Source organism: Acanthaster planci, linkage group LG10, assembly GCF_054643075.1.
Source record: "Acanthaster planci isolate LZ-2023a linkage group LG10, COTS_SCS, whole genome shotgun sequence".
In the NCBI taxonomy this organism is placed as follows: Eukaryota; Metazoa; Echinodermata; class Asteroidea; order Valvatida; family Acanthasteridae; genus Acanthaster; species Acanthaster planci.
In genome coordinates, this window is record NC_141786.1 from 3,638,205 (window position 1) to 3,654,630 (window position 16,426).

General features: G+C 42.5%; 2 protein-coding genes across 5 annotated transcripts in view; one reads left to right on the forward strand and one right to left on the reverse strand.

Annotated features, from left to right (window-relative positions):
* The first annotated feature begins 142 nt into the window (after positions 1 to 142).
* On the forward strand, positions 143 to 9,014 carry LOC110984344 (mitochondrial import receptor subunit TOM40 homolog). The gene is made up of 6 exons (XM_022244458.2): positions 143 to 527; positions 1,757 to 1,917; positions 3,429 to 3,530; positions 3,847 to 4,075; positions 4,226 to 4,402; positions 4,898 to 9,014. The coding sequence occupies exons 1-6, from the start codon at positions 326 to 328 to the stop codon at positions 5,035 to 5,037; spliced, it is 1,011 nt and encodes a 336-aa protein (XP_022100150.2). The 5' UTR covers positions 143 to 325; the 3' UTR covers positions 5,038 to 9,014.
* The window catches only part of LOC110984335 (uncharacterized), a 27,056-nt gene continuing 19,169 nt past the window's right edge, over positions 8,540 to 16,426 (reverse strand). For 3 of the 4 annotated variants that reach the window (XM_022244400.2, XM_022244403.2, XM_022244401.2), the window contains exons 15-20: positions 15,489 to 15,679; positions 14,240 to 14,362; positions 13,686 to 13,797; positions 12,916 to 13,012; positions 11,487 to 11,586; positions 8,540 to 10,624 (exon numbers count right to left, since the gene is read on the reverse strand). In XM_022244400.2, coding sequence (XP_022100092.2) covers positions 10,538 to 10,624; positions 11,487 to 11,586; positions 12,916 to 13,012; positions 13,686 to 13,797; positions 14,240 to 14,362; positions 15,489 to 15,679 — 710 coding nt within the window. In that variant the 3' untranslated portion in view covers positions 8,540 to 10,537. The remainder of the gene's footprint in view (positions 10,625 to 11,486; positions 11,587 to 12,915; positions 13,013 to 13,685; positions 13,798 to 14,239; positions 14,363 to 15,488; positions 15,680 to 16,426) is intronic. The other variant, XR_015426662.1, reaches the window with a different exon arrangement.

A 16,426-nucleotide genomic window follows, 5' to 3' on the forward strand; every position in this document is an offset into this window, starting at 1 on the left:
TATCGGTGACCTACATACGGATGAGGACCAATAAAAGAGCCTGTTAGATAGAAAGTAGTTAGTCATGTCCAATCAAATATGTTTTTTCTTCAAGCCCGAATGGAGCAGAAGGTGTCTGGTGCCCCGAATCAGCCCTCACGTGTTACACTTAACGCTACGGAATTATGGAATTAAAAAATTGGTCTGATATCACAGACTAGCTAAAGGAGCACGGCGTGGGACACACGACTCACGAGTATATTTGCTCTAGCTCTTCACCGGTGATTTTTTTTTACCGATTTTTAAAGTGGTATTCATTGGTAAGATCATAAATTTGAGTTCAGAAATGGGGAATGTGCTTGCCGCTGAAGCATCTCCAACAATGCCGAGTCCTCCAATCCCTGGCATGCCACCGGCTCCTCCGACTACAGCGGCCGCACCGATCCCAGGCATGCCAGGGAGCCAGCAGCAGCCGGCGACAACGAACGGTGCCGCCGGTGGAATACCGAATCCGGGTAGTTTCGAAGATTTATTCAAGAAAGTTAAAGGTAAATAATGCGAGTACCTTTTGTAGGCACCTAACAGAAAACATTTTGAACTGTATGAAAAATAAAAGCATTCTGGGAAGAGTTCCATGTATAGAAGACACAAATTTTCCCTTAACCCAACCCCCTTCATGCCCTAGCCTAGGGACCATTGAAATTCTGCATAACGTTGTTGGGTTCAGCATTGTTAGGGTTAAATTTTATGTTATAACCATGATTTTAACTTTGTCATTGATTAACCACCTTTAGGCGATGTTGGAAACGAGTCCCAAAAAGTGAAATTTGGCTGAGAAAATTCCGAAGCATTCAGGCCTAACATTACTTAAAAAAGACAGACAAGTCCCATAAGCTAGGTTTGTGCACAGGGCCTCGGATGTCCATATATGGAACCCTTTCTATTTTTTGTTAAAAATTAAATAGGTCTAGGCCTAATGCTACTTTCAGTCGGGCCTAGGCCTATTTAGTTTTACTGCTAAATTTTACCATGTTGACTTTTTATGAAAACAATCGCAAGGGGATAGGCCATAGTATGATCGATGTCCGAAAACGAACTCTTAGTTAAATGTAGCAAGTCATTTACTTTCCTACGATCTGACGGTCATGACAGGATAACAAAAATTTGGCTGTTACATGTACATGTGTGGCTGTTCAGAATGTTATTTGTTGTTTGTCATGGTTGTTGTTTGATATTGGAAGGGACTAAAATGTGTTTTTGGTTTAAAAATAGGCCTACATATAATGTAATCCTCTCTGACATCACTGACATGACTGATGTTATTGTGTGTGGCTATTCACACCAGTGTCGTGTTTGGGGCATGCTTGTGCTCTCGACGGTGACCCGAAACAAGTTGCTGTCTTATTAGTTCAAGGTTGTTTTTTTTCACAGCCTGCCATGGTTTAGTACTGCTCAATATATGTACATGTACAGTGTATGCCTCTGGAAACATGGCAGTATCGGTCGGACCAAACACGAACCAAAGGTTTGAGTTCGTTTATTGCTGGTAAGATAGCGGAAATTCTTAAAGGAGAGAGGACCACTTTTATCATCCCCAAAATAAAATGAGCAAAAACATTTGATATCCATGTGTTTTGTAGTTTGTCCAATAGTTAAACACTGAGACAGCTGGTACCAACAAGGCGTCAGTACACAGTTAAATTAAGAAGTGGAAACCTGCATGAATTTTGTGTGTTACTTACCCAGCTTACTGTAACTTTGCTCACTCTCCATGCAGAGATTTTTCCTCAGCCCATCGAGGGCTGTAAGCTGGTCATCAACAAAGGGTTGAGCAACCACTTCCAGATCAGCCACACGCTGTCCCTCGGCGCATTCAGCCCATCCTCGTATCACTTTGGGACGACGTACGTCGGCACAAAACAAATCAGCCCCACAGAGGTAAACATGAGACCGCGTGCGGTCCATATTCTTCAAGTATGGTGGTAGAGTGGAATGCAAAATTCAACAGGTGGTACTGTAACCCTGAGGTTCCCCACCAAAGCTTGAGGGAAATGGCCTGTTTGATTTTGCATTCTCCTTTTACGTTGGTTAGAAACTAAAGACAGGGACCTCTCAAAATAAAAAACAAATTTGTATTGTAATGTGGAACTCACAGAGGGTCTGCTTGGAAATGGTGCCTGCTATAAACATGTGGAGAATACATGTACATTTATATGTTGCTTTTGTGGGGGGAACAGAATTGAACAAAATCAGTTAAAACCTGTGATCAATAACGAGATCTTTAGGATAAGCACATATGTGCATGCTAATCAACGAAAGTTATTTGTGTCAACCATGTGGGTCTAGCCTGTCAAAACTGACAAGTTGCAATGCTGGTTTCTTTGGTACCGGTAGAAAGAGCTTTGATGATGGTTGACCACAGCATCAGTGGACCCCCCCCGGCCCTTTTTGCTGGGACCCTCCTCAATCCTCCAGAATCCTCCAATTTAGGGGGTGAAAAAAATTGGATTCTCCCTTAATCCTCCGAAATTCTCCAAAATTTCTTGAAAATGTTACTCGGAGGTGTGCCTACTGCCTCAATCCTTCAAAATCCTCTGGCAATTCCTGTCATTATGTTGAGGCAGTGTGAATGGCTTTCTTGAGTAGTGTGGTTAATTCAAAAGAAATATCGGGCCGAATTTATGCGTGACTAAGCAAAAACAACACAAGGTCTAACCCACGACCTTTATGCATGGCATCCTTCGCAATCAGCCATGCACTTTTGCCATTCACCCTCAATCCTCCAAAACCGCCCGAAGGATTTTGGAGGACTGAAGAAGGTTAGGGATAAAGCACTACGCTAATTAACTCTTTTTGTCACTGATACTTTTTGCAACATGTTCAAAGAAAGCCATGCTCCCTGCATGCCCAGAAAGAAGTAGGATGTGTGCTTGAACGATTGCTTGCCAAACCTGAGTCTCACTCCGTCCATTTGGAGACCTAAAAATAAGCTGATTTTCCGTCATCTCAGATCAAATCAAACCCAAGAACGTCTAGTGGGTCTTAACATTCCCCTCTTTTGATCAAGTGTTCCCGACTCCCCAGTGCACACGTGCATAACATTGAGAATGCTGTTTATTCTTACCAGAAATGAATCGATGTTGAAAACTGCAGCTTTGTCTTGAAAAGCTTACATTTCCACAGTCAGAAGCAGAGAAAAAGTACTGAAGTAAAAGTACTGCAGTAGAACGGATAAACATATTTACAAATGCAAAAAGAAAAAAGTACTAGAATGCAAGTACACGTGCAATTTCTACAGTGCAGATCAGAACTACATGTACATGTACAGGTGCATGTAGAATGCTTCTTGTCTTGAGTTTCTTCCCTGAATTGCTCCTGAAACTTGGAGCACCTTTGGAAGTCTTTAATGGCAGCAGTTATCAAAATTTATATCTTGTCATTTGCCACAGGCATTTCCGGTCATGCTGGGAGACATTGACACCTGCGGCAGCCTTAACGCGCAGATCATTCACCAGCTAGCCAACCGGTTACGAGGGAAACTGGTCGTACAGGTAAGCTATCAACTCAGGACTGGGCTTCAGCAGCCCAGTAGACACCCCATCCACCAACACCCCTTGTGCACCTCACTCCTAATTGAAACCCTGAAATCAGTTTACAGTGAAGCAGTACAACTTGTGGTGGCGCACTATTGTGAATCGCCCGTACTATCGTGATTCCTACTTTTCCACATTGTATATCAAGGAACTTACATGTAGCTAACTGAGAATTTCAGTGTATGTACACCACAACACTACTGAAAAGTGCCGATGGTGTGGATAGGATCATCACTGTTGTAATCATGGTAATTGGTGCTTTCATCCATCACAGACCCAGCAAACAAAGTGGGCAGTCTATCAGGGAGAGCTTGAATACAGAGGGCCGACCTACACGGGCACCGTGACGGCGGCCAACATCAACCTGCTGGATAACTCAGGCATTGTCGTGGGCCACTACCTGCAGAGTCTCACCGAGAGGCTGGCACTGGGCGCGGAGGTCTTGTTCCACTACGGGCAGGGACAGCGGGCGGCTGTTGTGTCACTAGCTGGCAAATATTCAAGTACGTTCCCTGAGAAGTAAATGTACATGTATGCGTGGACAAAGAGAGCAGGTACTGACTGGAAAGAACAGAGTAAATCTGGCCTACCCTCTCAATTCAGACTTGTTATCAGGAAACTTGCATTTGTTTTTTTTTTTCTTTCTCTTGCAGCTGATAAATGGATAGCCTCAGGGACCGTCGGTATGACGGCGTGTCATGCAGCGTACTACCACAAGGGTAAAGACGTCCAGTATGGTGTAGAATTCGAGAGCAACTTCCGAGCTCAGGAGAGCGCCGCAGCGTTCGGCTATCAAATAGATATTAACCAAGCCAATGTTACAATGAAAGGTGAGTACATGGATGTTCCAAGGAAGACAGATGAACTTGTTTGTTGATTGCTGTGATGTGGGATGCTCCTCTATTAGATTCAAAGGGATACAGGGCAGTAAGGAGGAAGCCAATGGGAGTGTGGGAGTTTGTGTATTTGGTCTGTGCAGTAACCAAAGAGGGCGCTGTGTAGAGTGAACAGGTGCCATTCTATTGCTGAGATTAATGGGGTTTATACATGTACATGCTAAATCTGGAATGCATTTTGTATACCTTAGGTGGAGTTTCCTTATTTTTCTTATTATTATTCATGTCGCTTTCAGCGTTTAAAGACACCTGGGTCTTTGAACATTTTGAATTGTTTGTGTGGTATTCAAGCACTGTTGTTGTTGCGTTGTATTTTATGGCTGACCATTGGGTTTCCATGCGTATGAAGTATTTGTAGTTTGTTCAAAAACATGAGATACTCATATCATTGGATATCAATACTCATGAATTATTCATGTTTTCCTGCAGGCATGGTAGACTCCAATTGGACAGTGGCTGCTGTCATGGAGAAGCGGTTACAACCTCTACCATTCACGTTCCTCCTCAGCGCCGTCCTCAATCACTGGAAGAGTCAATACCGCTTTGGCTTTGGCCTCATGATAGGCTGAGGTCTAAGGTCGTCACTAGGTAGCCATTTTTTTGTATTGGTACAGAGTTACAGAAATAGAAATGGGATTATCTGACCTGCCGTTGTTACTGTCTTTTTGCATAATTATTTGAAAATCCCATTTTACCCACCATGGTTCCGTTTTTAATCTCAGCCTGGTAATTGTGTATCTTCCTCGTAATATAGATGATTCTAGTCACAATGGTAACGCTAGCACTGGCCATTCACAGTGGCCCCCGTCAATGGTGATAAGAGTTGTGAGTACTCTCTGAAGGAGACACTGTGCTGTGGCAGTTCCTCTTTGTCTTTGGCCATTGAAGGGGGCCATTACAAATCCGCAGCATTAACGTTGCTGAATTGTCTACAGGAATGGCGCACTGTACGGGGCATTATGATCGATCGCAAGTCACTGCTAGTCCATCACAAGTCATCTAGTCTAAGGCCAAGTCACAAGCTATTCAGATGGATGGACTGAGACAACAGCATTCCTCTGTTATTGTTAATCCTGTTACTTGGGAATGGGATTATCACCCCACGGCAGGCCTCTGTACCCGATGATGACACACTTTGTCTACATGGAGCCCATGGGGTCCACTCAGTGCGCTGAGCACTATAGGGAAAGCATGCTCCTAGATAAAATGTGGCGCTAGTGCAGACGCCTTTCAAAAGGACTTGTGATGGACTTGACCACAGCGCTGGTATACGGGACCTTGCACATTACGAAACTGCAAATCCACTCCATGAACAAGTACCTTGTCACCTGTGACAGCAAGAGTGTCTTGGTGCCCTGTATGAACACAGCACAGATCCATGCAATGTCTGGTGTACTCCATGCCAACCGATAGTTGACCGCAGAGGGTGTAGTTCCAGGAGTGGTGCAATTACGGGCGTGGTTTCAAGAGATATCACTGAACGGCATTGGAGAGAAAAAACCTTGCTCTCTCTTTCGGACACATGACCTGCAGGATTCAAAGAGTTAGGTGCATGTATTCATTCTTGTTCCACTATATTTTGTTGGATTTGAATAGACCGGTCTGAGTGGACACCCACACTGCGGTGGCACCACTCTCGTGTTTATCTTGGGAACTTGAGCATGTGTACCGTTTTGAAAGTCACAACACCCTATTGGTCGAAGAGGAATGTAACACACACATCACCTGCATACGAGAGTAACATGCCACCGCAGTAATGACTTCAGTTCACTGAGTTCAGTATTTGAAAAAAACCAAGGTCCGTGGGGAACAAAGCATGCGCATGAGTCTACGTAGGGCCATGCCAAGAGGGCAGACCTCATCTGCATGTCAGTTGGACGCTGTTGGAGTACCATTCTGGTCCCAGTTCCTGTATTTGTCTGTCCAGATAGAGTAGTGTGTCTGTGTCCTATTTTCCCTCACACGTCTGATTCAAGGAAGATTACTGGTAATACGGAAGAGCTTTCTTTTTCCACTGAACCTAATCAAGCCAATTTGTAACATGTGACAAAATAACATAAGAAAATCGGTAATTTTCCAAAGAGCCGGTCTTGTTCCAATAACATTTCTATTTATGATTTGCGTGTAATTAATAAATTTGGTAAGTTCCTGTTTCTATTTCTGGGGTACTTTGTTTCAAACTTGGTATGCAAATATTCAGAACTTGGATCATTTCAATAAAATTATAACCTTTTTAAACATCCATTACACTGATTGAAATGGTACTTGTGTGGGTCGTAGAGTACGTGTGGAAAGCACATGTTGTTAAGACACTGGAAACATCTGTTTTGACATAACAGTTGTAAATTCTCAGCTTTTGTTCTGAAGAATGTTTTGTAGACTGCCGTTTTTATTTATGGTGCATCTTGATCAGATGTTAACAGTGCATTAAAGTGTTTGTTTCAAACTTTTTTTTTTCCTGTGTAATGGCTTCGCACTTGCTTCATGGATCCAGCTTATATGCCTCCGCTTTTTGTTTCAAGGAATGTTGCTTACAGCAAGGGTCATTGGCTGGTACACATGCCCACCTCCCATAACTATTAGAATCTGTGATTTTATGGCTGAAGCAGCGATGGTAATTCTTCATCACTGCCAAAGTTCAGAATGCTGGAAAATGGTTTCAACATACGAGATGTGACGTTCAGCCTTGACATACATCAGGTTAACCCTAACCTTCTCTAGCCACACAGAATCACAGAATTCAACACTAGTAAAGTGTGTGAGTTTGTGGCATTGGGTACTGGTAGCTTACCATCTGGTGTTTAATTTTGCATGAATGGGTACCGTGGGCCTGCACATACCCTGTTGAATTTAGACTGAATGGGTACTGTGGCCCTCTCACTTTATCCCAGCAGTTGGGGAATGGATGTGCAGCATGATAGTGTGTGAGTTTGTTTGAATAGGTACTGCCTGTCCATACTCTTTGTACTGTGCAGTGGGCCTGCTGTACCCAATCAAACAAAATTACACAGGTAAAGACCTGTTGGAATTTGTGGAATTTGGTACTCATGCAACAGGAGTACTGTTGAATTCTGTGGGATTGGGTACCATAAGGTAAGAGTGTTTCTCCAAGTTGTTGAAGTTTGTGTGATTGAGGAAGGTTAGGTCCAGCAACCCTTGGGCGGTTAGGGTTAAAGCATGTGAATGAGGTACATAGTTGATGTTTGTGGCTCTAGACCCTGGCCCAATTTCTCGGAGCTGTGTAATGGTTAGCAGAAATCGTGCTTGCTATAGCAGAAAACTTTGCTAATCTTAAGCACTATTTCATCGCAGGGCTGGGTGAAGTTGTGTTAACTTTGCCGCACGCACAGAGATTTCCATTGTTACAGCAGTAAGTAAAAGCATATCTTTCTTCCCAGGTTAGCAATCATTTGCTGTACTTACCAAAGATAGTATAGCACCAAAGGCGCAAGATGGATAACTCTGCCCAAAAGGTGTAATTACCATGGGCGCCATTTGAGCAAGCGATACGCCTGCGTAGTTTACAGTCATACTTGGGCGCCTGTGCATTAATGTGCATTGCGCAGGCATATCGCTTGCTCAAATGGCACCCATGCGATTACGTTTTACGTGTATTCACGGTGGAATTCGCCATCTTGCGCCGCTACACGGCACTATACGATCTTTGGTACTTACTAAATTCCATGACATAATGTACGTGAAGCCCCTGCAGGCCTCAAATTGTGTATTTAGCAGCACCATTAAATTAGGCCCAGAAGGTCAACAGCAGCTGCTCCTAGCCACTTCAGCCCCCTTGCCTCCCTCTACCAAAGGAGTAATTGTAATGGGTACCGGCACCCGATCCAGAGGAGCTGGAATACATTCAAGGTCATTTCACGGCAAGGAAAATTGGATGGAAACACCTGTCTGATAAGGCGATGGGACTGGAGCAGATTGGCTTTGTGAAGTTCTTGGTTACAGAGGCAGTGCTTGGTTTAAATCAGGAGGTATCGGAACACCTTAGAAATGCCCGAGAAGGAAAAATGCTTCCTCGCGTTTTTCTTTTTAACATACAAATCACAAAGAAAGAACTCTTTGAACAACCTGTATTTTTATTTGCCATTTTTACCAGCAATAAATGCTTCCCTTGGGCAGAGTCATTGGTGGATGTGCACAGTCATTTGATCACGCTGTACTATCCATTGTTTCTGGGGTTTGCCACAATTAGTAAATCGCCAATCAGTAAATCTGCGGAAGACTGTTTTGAAAAGCAGAACGTAAAGTTCGTGATTTTCATCAAGAATTGACTGATAGTACAGCATGACAAACTGACAGCCCTTATCCACCAATCACATGTATGCCCGACCACCTGTCACATGTATGCCCGACCACCTGTCACATGTATGCCCGACCACCTGTCACATGTATGCCCGACCACCTGTCAACAACCCTAGGAACAATTGAACACTAATAAGGAAGTTAGTAGGGGTATGGGGCCTTTTATACCTCATTTACCTGTAAATTGATTTGTGTATAAATGATCAATAAATCAGTTTGCCAAACATGACGGAATGTTTCCTGTTCTAATTCTTAACAACTGGAAGATATGCAACTGTCAAAACTTGAGATCCTAAAAATGCAGCATCAAAGTTATTATCTCCACAAAGACTTGAAAATGTTAAAAACTATCAAATTTGAAAAATAACCCCTTAGTCCACAAAAAACCAACACTTATAAGAATATTGTATAATATGAATACTAGAAAAAATGTAATGTACAAAATGAGCTTCTAAGACACCAAAATTTATAATCTGAAAGACAGGAAAGACGGTATTATTTAAATGCCCAAAGTTATATCTGAAAGAAATGATAAACTGAGCAATTATTAAACACACTTTTGATATGCAAATATATTCTGAAAGACATAATATAAAATTGTAAATCGTGCTATAAAAATAGAACTGGTTTTACAAGTCAAATACCTTACATTTTTAAGTACTTGCACACACATGATGTACGAAAAAATACAAAACAAAAACTTCACCACTCACGTCCCATTACTCAAAAGTACACATACAGAAAGAACCAACAAAAATATAGCCAATTTGGAAAATTGGTTCCACATGACATTCTCAATGTACTCTGCTGGCTCATCTGTTTTCCAACTGAATAAATGCAAAAGGACAACAAGGGAACAATAAAATGGCAGAATGGCAACAAACGAGTTATAAAAAGGGATTCTAAACAGACTAGTTGCACTGCATGATTCATTTCAGACTCCCATATTGAACTTTGCCGCAGTTACAAAAAGCAATACTGTTTAGGTACAAACACAGTTATTTGATACAGCTTGTCTGAAACACATGTAAAAGTATCTTTGCTCAATACGCACTGTACCAAAATATTGTATCTGTTGAAACATTTCTTTAATTTTAAATGTACCGAATTACAAAAAGAAAGTGTCCTTGAAAATGAAATGCAAGGAATACGTAAAAAGTCATATGAGCTAAAACGAAAAAGATGTTCTCTTAACAGCAAAAATAACAAATGCAATGCCTCTTGAGTTTCTTCTCTACAAAAGAAGCTTTTCAGATGAATTTTGGGAAACAGCTTGTGACCTGTATGACATAAAACATGGCGGTCTATTTACAAAAAGGCACTTATGAATACGCAGGCTGAAATTTCCAAATTTTACAGACTTGTAGTCGGGGCACTACAAGCTGAATTACAAAATCCAAGCTCCTGCATTCTAAAACTGGCACTTGTCGGGGTGCGATTGGCAGATAGTGGGAAATGCACAACAAATCTAAGAAACAGTTGTAACAATGCCAGCATTGTAGTGTGACCTTTCTGGGCTATTTATTTGCACAAGCTGTCTTCTTAAATAGCTGAGAAATTACCATTTGGTGTTTTATCCACAAAGTGCTACAAATAAAATCTGAATCGTCAAACTTGTCAATATCCACAACTTCTGAATGAAATATCCTGACATTTGCCTGAAGTCCAGGGAATATCCTGAAAAAAATTGCAGCCTTCCACTTGAGAGATGAACCAAAGTCTGTCCCATGTTTTGCTGGCTTTTCATGTCAGTCAAAGCACCGTCTCCTCATCTGACACCTGCCCAGGTGAGATGTAGACATACTCATCCTCACGGAAGCCATCCATCCGTAGATAACCCTGCATAAACATAAATGTTAATAGACAGGCTGGCTAAAATCAAACAGCATGGACATGATGGGACTCTGCTTACAGGATGCATGAGCATGGTGCGCCCTGGTTCAAACAGGAAGTGAACTCTGAACTTTTGAACAAATGACACCCAAATTACTCCAAATATACATCCTCTTATTAGATGTATTTTACACCCATGATCAACTCCAAGCACGCATGTGCCATCCATCTGTCTGACATGATTTTGAACTCTACTGGTTCAAATAATAAACCATGGCAACTCCATAGAGGACCTGGGATCACAAAGACCTGGATACACCCGCCGAGAGACACTGCTGCAGTTCCCTGGACGGCACGTAAAGATGTCAGTATCAATGCTACATGTTTTCTTGCAACTCCACTACTGTTTGAAGCACAATATAAAAATTACTTAACACGGAAAAGAAAAGGAAAGAGAATTTTTCTGACTGTAGATTACTGAAGGCTGCTTTTTAGTCAAGGTGAAAGCAAACATCAACAGAGGGTTTGCACAGCTTGCCATCTTGCAGGTCAGTGCACAATGGAAGTTTCCCGGTGGAACAACAACTATCCTGTGTGATGGCTATTGTGCAAAGCCTCTTTTGAAGCATTGTGGACAAAAAGAGGGCACTAGTTGAAGTGGCTAACCATAGATTTGGAGAAATAATTAACCCCAACCAAATTTAATGCCCTCCAAAGTTATCTGCTGTACGCCAAGTAGGAATTCGTATGACCACAGTTGCTCCCTCCAAGTTAATTAAACAAACTTGACTTTTTTATAGGTACTGTCAGACAGCTCCTGTCAGCATTTATAGTAGAGGGTACAATCAGGCCTTCTTGGTTTACATACCTGGGCATCGCTCAGCATGGTCTCAAAGTTAAAACGCAACCTCTGAAAGGTCGGCCTCTTTTCAGGATCCTCCGTCCAGCAACTGGCCATCATCTTGTAGCTGACAGAAAAAACGCAGAGATTAAAGTCAGACAGCAAATACAGGTTAAAATTAATACATACATGCACACACATGTACTCTGAGCATGAATGCATGACAGGTGGTACCGTAACTGTTGTAGCAATTACATTACATAGGGATTAAAGGCTGACATCATTAACCCTCCTATGGTTTTACAGCACAAATGTGCACAAATGCCCACAGTCACTGGTGAGCATGGATTTTCTATATGGAACACCAACATGCACAGGTTCAGTGTGTACACAGTTAGTTGCCAGCACAAAATGACCCAGGGTCTTTTGTGCAGTCCTCTTCTTTGCATTTGGTTTACTGCACAATGATGCACGTGAAACAGTGAAGCACAGTTGTTGGGCAGCACAAAAGTGCAATCTGATATTCCTGTGAGGGACTGTTGGTGCAGTGCACAACACAACACAGCTGTGCTTCTTTGAGGTGTTTACCAAGTGACCCAAAGAGTGACTTCAGCATAGGAGGGTTTTAATGCGGAATCCATGAATGCATGTGCAAGTGGACATTCAGGTACTTGGTATCTTCAAACCATGCATACATTGTGCCATTTGGAGTTTTGCTCTACTTTGTATGCAAACATGGTTAGCTGCAGCAGGCAAGCTGGCACTCAAGCGGTTGCATGTAACTACTGTGCGGTTTTGTGAAGTTTGTCTTTCCTACATATGGACCTGAGTTCTTAACCCTAACCCCCCAAGGGTTGCTGGCCCTAACCTTCCCCATTCACACAAAGTTAAACACCCATATGGGACTTTGTGCACAGAGGCTGATGGAGTTGGTTTTTCTGAGGTATGCCAAACCCAATGCAAAAGCCAGCCGTTATGGGCCTACCAGACCTATCCCCACAGAATTAAACACTCTACTACTGTTTAATTTTGTGTGGGTGGGGAAGGTTAGGGTTAAAGACTGAAAAGACGTAGGTAATTTCGGAAATACAGGGTCCAAAGTGTGACATTTTTGTGTCCCTGTTACATCTGACCTTTGTTATTTGACATGGAAATATCACTGGCATTGATTTCAAACTATCACTATTTGTTTGGCAGGTAATTTGCATTAATTCATCACTCTTGGACATTAGAAAATGTGTTCTGAACTTACAAATCAGATGTGACAGGGACACGAAGAAAACGGACCCCTGATTTCCAGAATTACCCACATATATGACAGACGGAAGACTGATCAGGGTAAAAGGATTAATTGAGGATCCTCCCACAAAATTCGTAAGGGGAGGTGGGGTTCACTTCCAAATATATGTAAATATTTAACAAAAGTGGAAATTCACTAAATCTTGATTTTTCTTACATGTCTTGGCTGCAGTGCTCTGGTTTTGGGAGCCGATAGCCCTGCCGAACTTTGGCTATGACTTGCTGAGATGACATTCCAGGGTAGGGGTGGGATCCTGAGGAGGAATGCAAATTTAAGCAAAGCATTTATGGATATTCATAATTTTTTGTCCTCATTTAAAAACATCAACCAGATAAAGCAGACTTTTGAATATTCATAAACTATTTTTCTGGCATGACAAATCATATGGAAATCTGAGGTCAAAAACAATAACTAACCCTAATCCCATGGGGTGTATGTCAAATCATATTGAAATTGGAGGATTTTGGACTGTTAGGGTTAATTGAAATACCAGTATTATAAAGTTAAATGCAGGTCCTTGGAAGCTAAAACCATGAATATTCATTCACATAACATTGCAAATGCCACTAAAAAAAGGGAAATATTTGTGCACATTATACAAGTTATCCAATAATTATGAATATTGAGATTTCCTAACAGATGAAATTCAAACCAAAATAATTACACATAGTATTAAAAGCTGATGAATATTCATCCCCATTTTAATAGAGTACCGAAGTGAACACGCCACGCACACAATTAGTGTGTAAAAGGCATTTGCACGAGAACCAGCGCGTGATCCAACAGGCGCGCATACTCCATTCATTTGCACTGCACTTTCTAGTTCACAGAGACATCACACTTCGGTACTCTATAGGGGTTCTGGTCATATTGCAACTCAAGTCCTAAATATTAAAGTATTTATAAGAAATTGGTAAAATACTTACCAAGTGTAACCAACTCCCACATAAGAACACCAAATGACCAGACATCGCTCTGTGATGTGTACAGGTTATGGAGTAGGCTCTCTGGGGCAAGCCACCTCACTGGTACCCTGCCCTGCATATCAGGTTTAGAACATTATGACATCAGCATGCTCACACAAAGTAAAACATATGGTGTGAATTGTCCCTTTAAAACCAGGCCGAAGAGTGAGAAGCTAAATGATATCAATATGAACGTGAACTGTGCATATTCAACAACCTTCATTACCCATATCCTGTTGATAAAAGTGTCTCATTGGGTGCCTTTGATGTCTGAGACCTGACAGTGAGGGAGAGGTACCCTGGTATCGTTAAACACCACGATCACCCACTTCATCCCGGTTTAGGAACGGTCAGTCACATTGACCGAAGTGAGGATAATTTTACAGCCCTAGCTGTTGCACACCCTCAAAACCTCCTGACCCCTCGATGTCATCCTCGAGTTAAGACCTAGCCAAGGCAACAAAAGCGACCTTCCAATTCACTCCTTTTGGAGTCAGTAAATATCAAAGTAATACCTTTGATTTCATCTCGTACTGATGATCACCAGCAACCTCGCGGGCCAGGCCAAAATCGGACACCTTGCAGACGTAGTCTTCAGAGAGCAAGATGTTACGGCAGGCAAGATCTCGATGGATACACTGTATAGGAGTACAGAACACAACTGAGAAGGTAAAGTGAAATGAGACATATGTAGCTTACGGCCGGCGACCATTCAGACCCGTAAGCTCGCCCTGTTGCAAAAACCCCTTTCATACCGGCCTGGCTACCGGACTGGTTGTTGATCTCGAACTTCTCCATCCTGGGGTCTATTCTTTGCAAGTACTGGTACATGTAATCTATCCCAGAAGGAACCTGCTTGTGGTTTTAATCCTTCAGCTCTATACAATGTCTACACTAATCCGCTTAGACCCCTATTCATCTGTGGAAGCATGGTGGGGGAAGCCTTTCATCAGGGACTTTGAAATGCCGATGCGCAGACAGGCCTGATACCGGCCTGGAGTAGCCTGAATACCGGGCAGGCATTATACAGAGTGGGCTACCGGGGGGGCCCTTTTCAAACCGGGTCTAAATGGTCGCCGGCCCTTAGGTTTGTCTTAGGTTAGAATCATTAAAAAAAAACCAGAAACAAACAGTGGAATTTAAAAGAACTGCTCACAGCCCACACCTCCTGTGTTGTGGCCTGGCGGTACTTAGGGTCTTAACTACAGACTTCAGGGCCTGGGGCTGGAATCCATCAGTTACTGATTACCATGTGTGTCCTTGGCAAGCGATGGATGACTGGGCGGGGCACATTCAATAGTACACTACATACATGTATGCTAGTATTTGGCATACCTAAACCTTTACTGTTCCCCCCACCCATCTCTCTCCACAAAACTGAGTCAATGCAGAGGGTAACTGGGGTAACTAGTCAGCATCAGAGGAGAATAGTAACCTAAATTGTTGCTTATTGTGCAGGCATCCCATCCAGGGACTGTCCTCAGTTGTTTCATGTCAAAGACACTGGCGATCAATGCCAGCCTGGTAATCTGACTTAATAGCTTGAGACAGACCTGATTTTCACGCTCTTTGGTGTGAAAGTGGCAACGCGTCACCTCATTACCAAGTTCGTTATCTTTGGTTATTCATATTAACTAACAATTCACTCAAAAAATTTAAGTTATATTAATACCTTGTACCTTTCATGTGTATTGTTTTCAAACACTAAATGAAAACACTCAGAATGATAAGTTTCCACTTTCTGTGGAATTTCTCTTGACGTACCTCCTTGGATGCCAGATATTCCATCCCCCTGCATATCTCACAGGCAAACTTCAGCACCTCCTCCGGCTGGAGGACTCGCTGGGTGGCGTCCAGGTAGCCTGGGTGGTCCTTCTCTTTGCCCGTCCGGATCCGCTGGAGGTAACCCTGCAGGTTGCCGTGCGGCATGAAGTCCAGGATAATGTAGAGGGGTTCTAGGGATGGCGGAAGGGAATTGAAAAAGAACTGTAAGCCATTGGCTATGTGCATGATTTATAGAGGACGCCAGCCTGCTGACTAGGGAAACCTACAAATTTCAGTGACGATCATTGGCAAACATTGGTTGATTTTCCCTGGTAAACAGATAATCTGGGTACCAGGCAAAATAAACCAAGGGTTACCATGTGGTCATTGTGCGAAATTTAATTGCCCTTGAATATGCTCGTCACAAACACCAATGTGGTTTGCTTGCTGCCCTAATTAGTGAATAGTATGCATTCTGTGCTCTGTACATGAGAAACATGCTCACTAAGCATTGTCTTATACTCATCCATGAGGGAGAAGTTCCACTGCACCCCATTTCCCCCAGCACAGAAATAATTACAACTTTTTATTTGATCCTTGGCATGCCCCCAACAGAAAACAAAAATCATGTAACAGGTTTTGCCCTTACCCAACGTATGATTAATAAGCAATGTGTGCTCAATGCTTGTCCGAGAGCTTGCGAAAAAAAACCTCACAAGCATACTCCGGTGGGACTCGAACCCACGAAAAAAAAAAGATGCCAACTTATGGAAAAACAGAGAGGGATGCGCTTCTCAAGAGGCCACTTATTGAAGTTTACTTCATTGCTTTCATTTATACAATCAGCACCATAGTTATCTGACTTGAATAGAAGCACCCCCTCACTGGTTGAAAAAAAGCCATGTGGGTTGGGAGTGTACATTTTTGTTGGTGGCAAC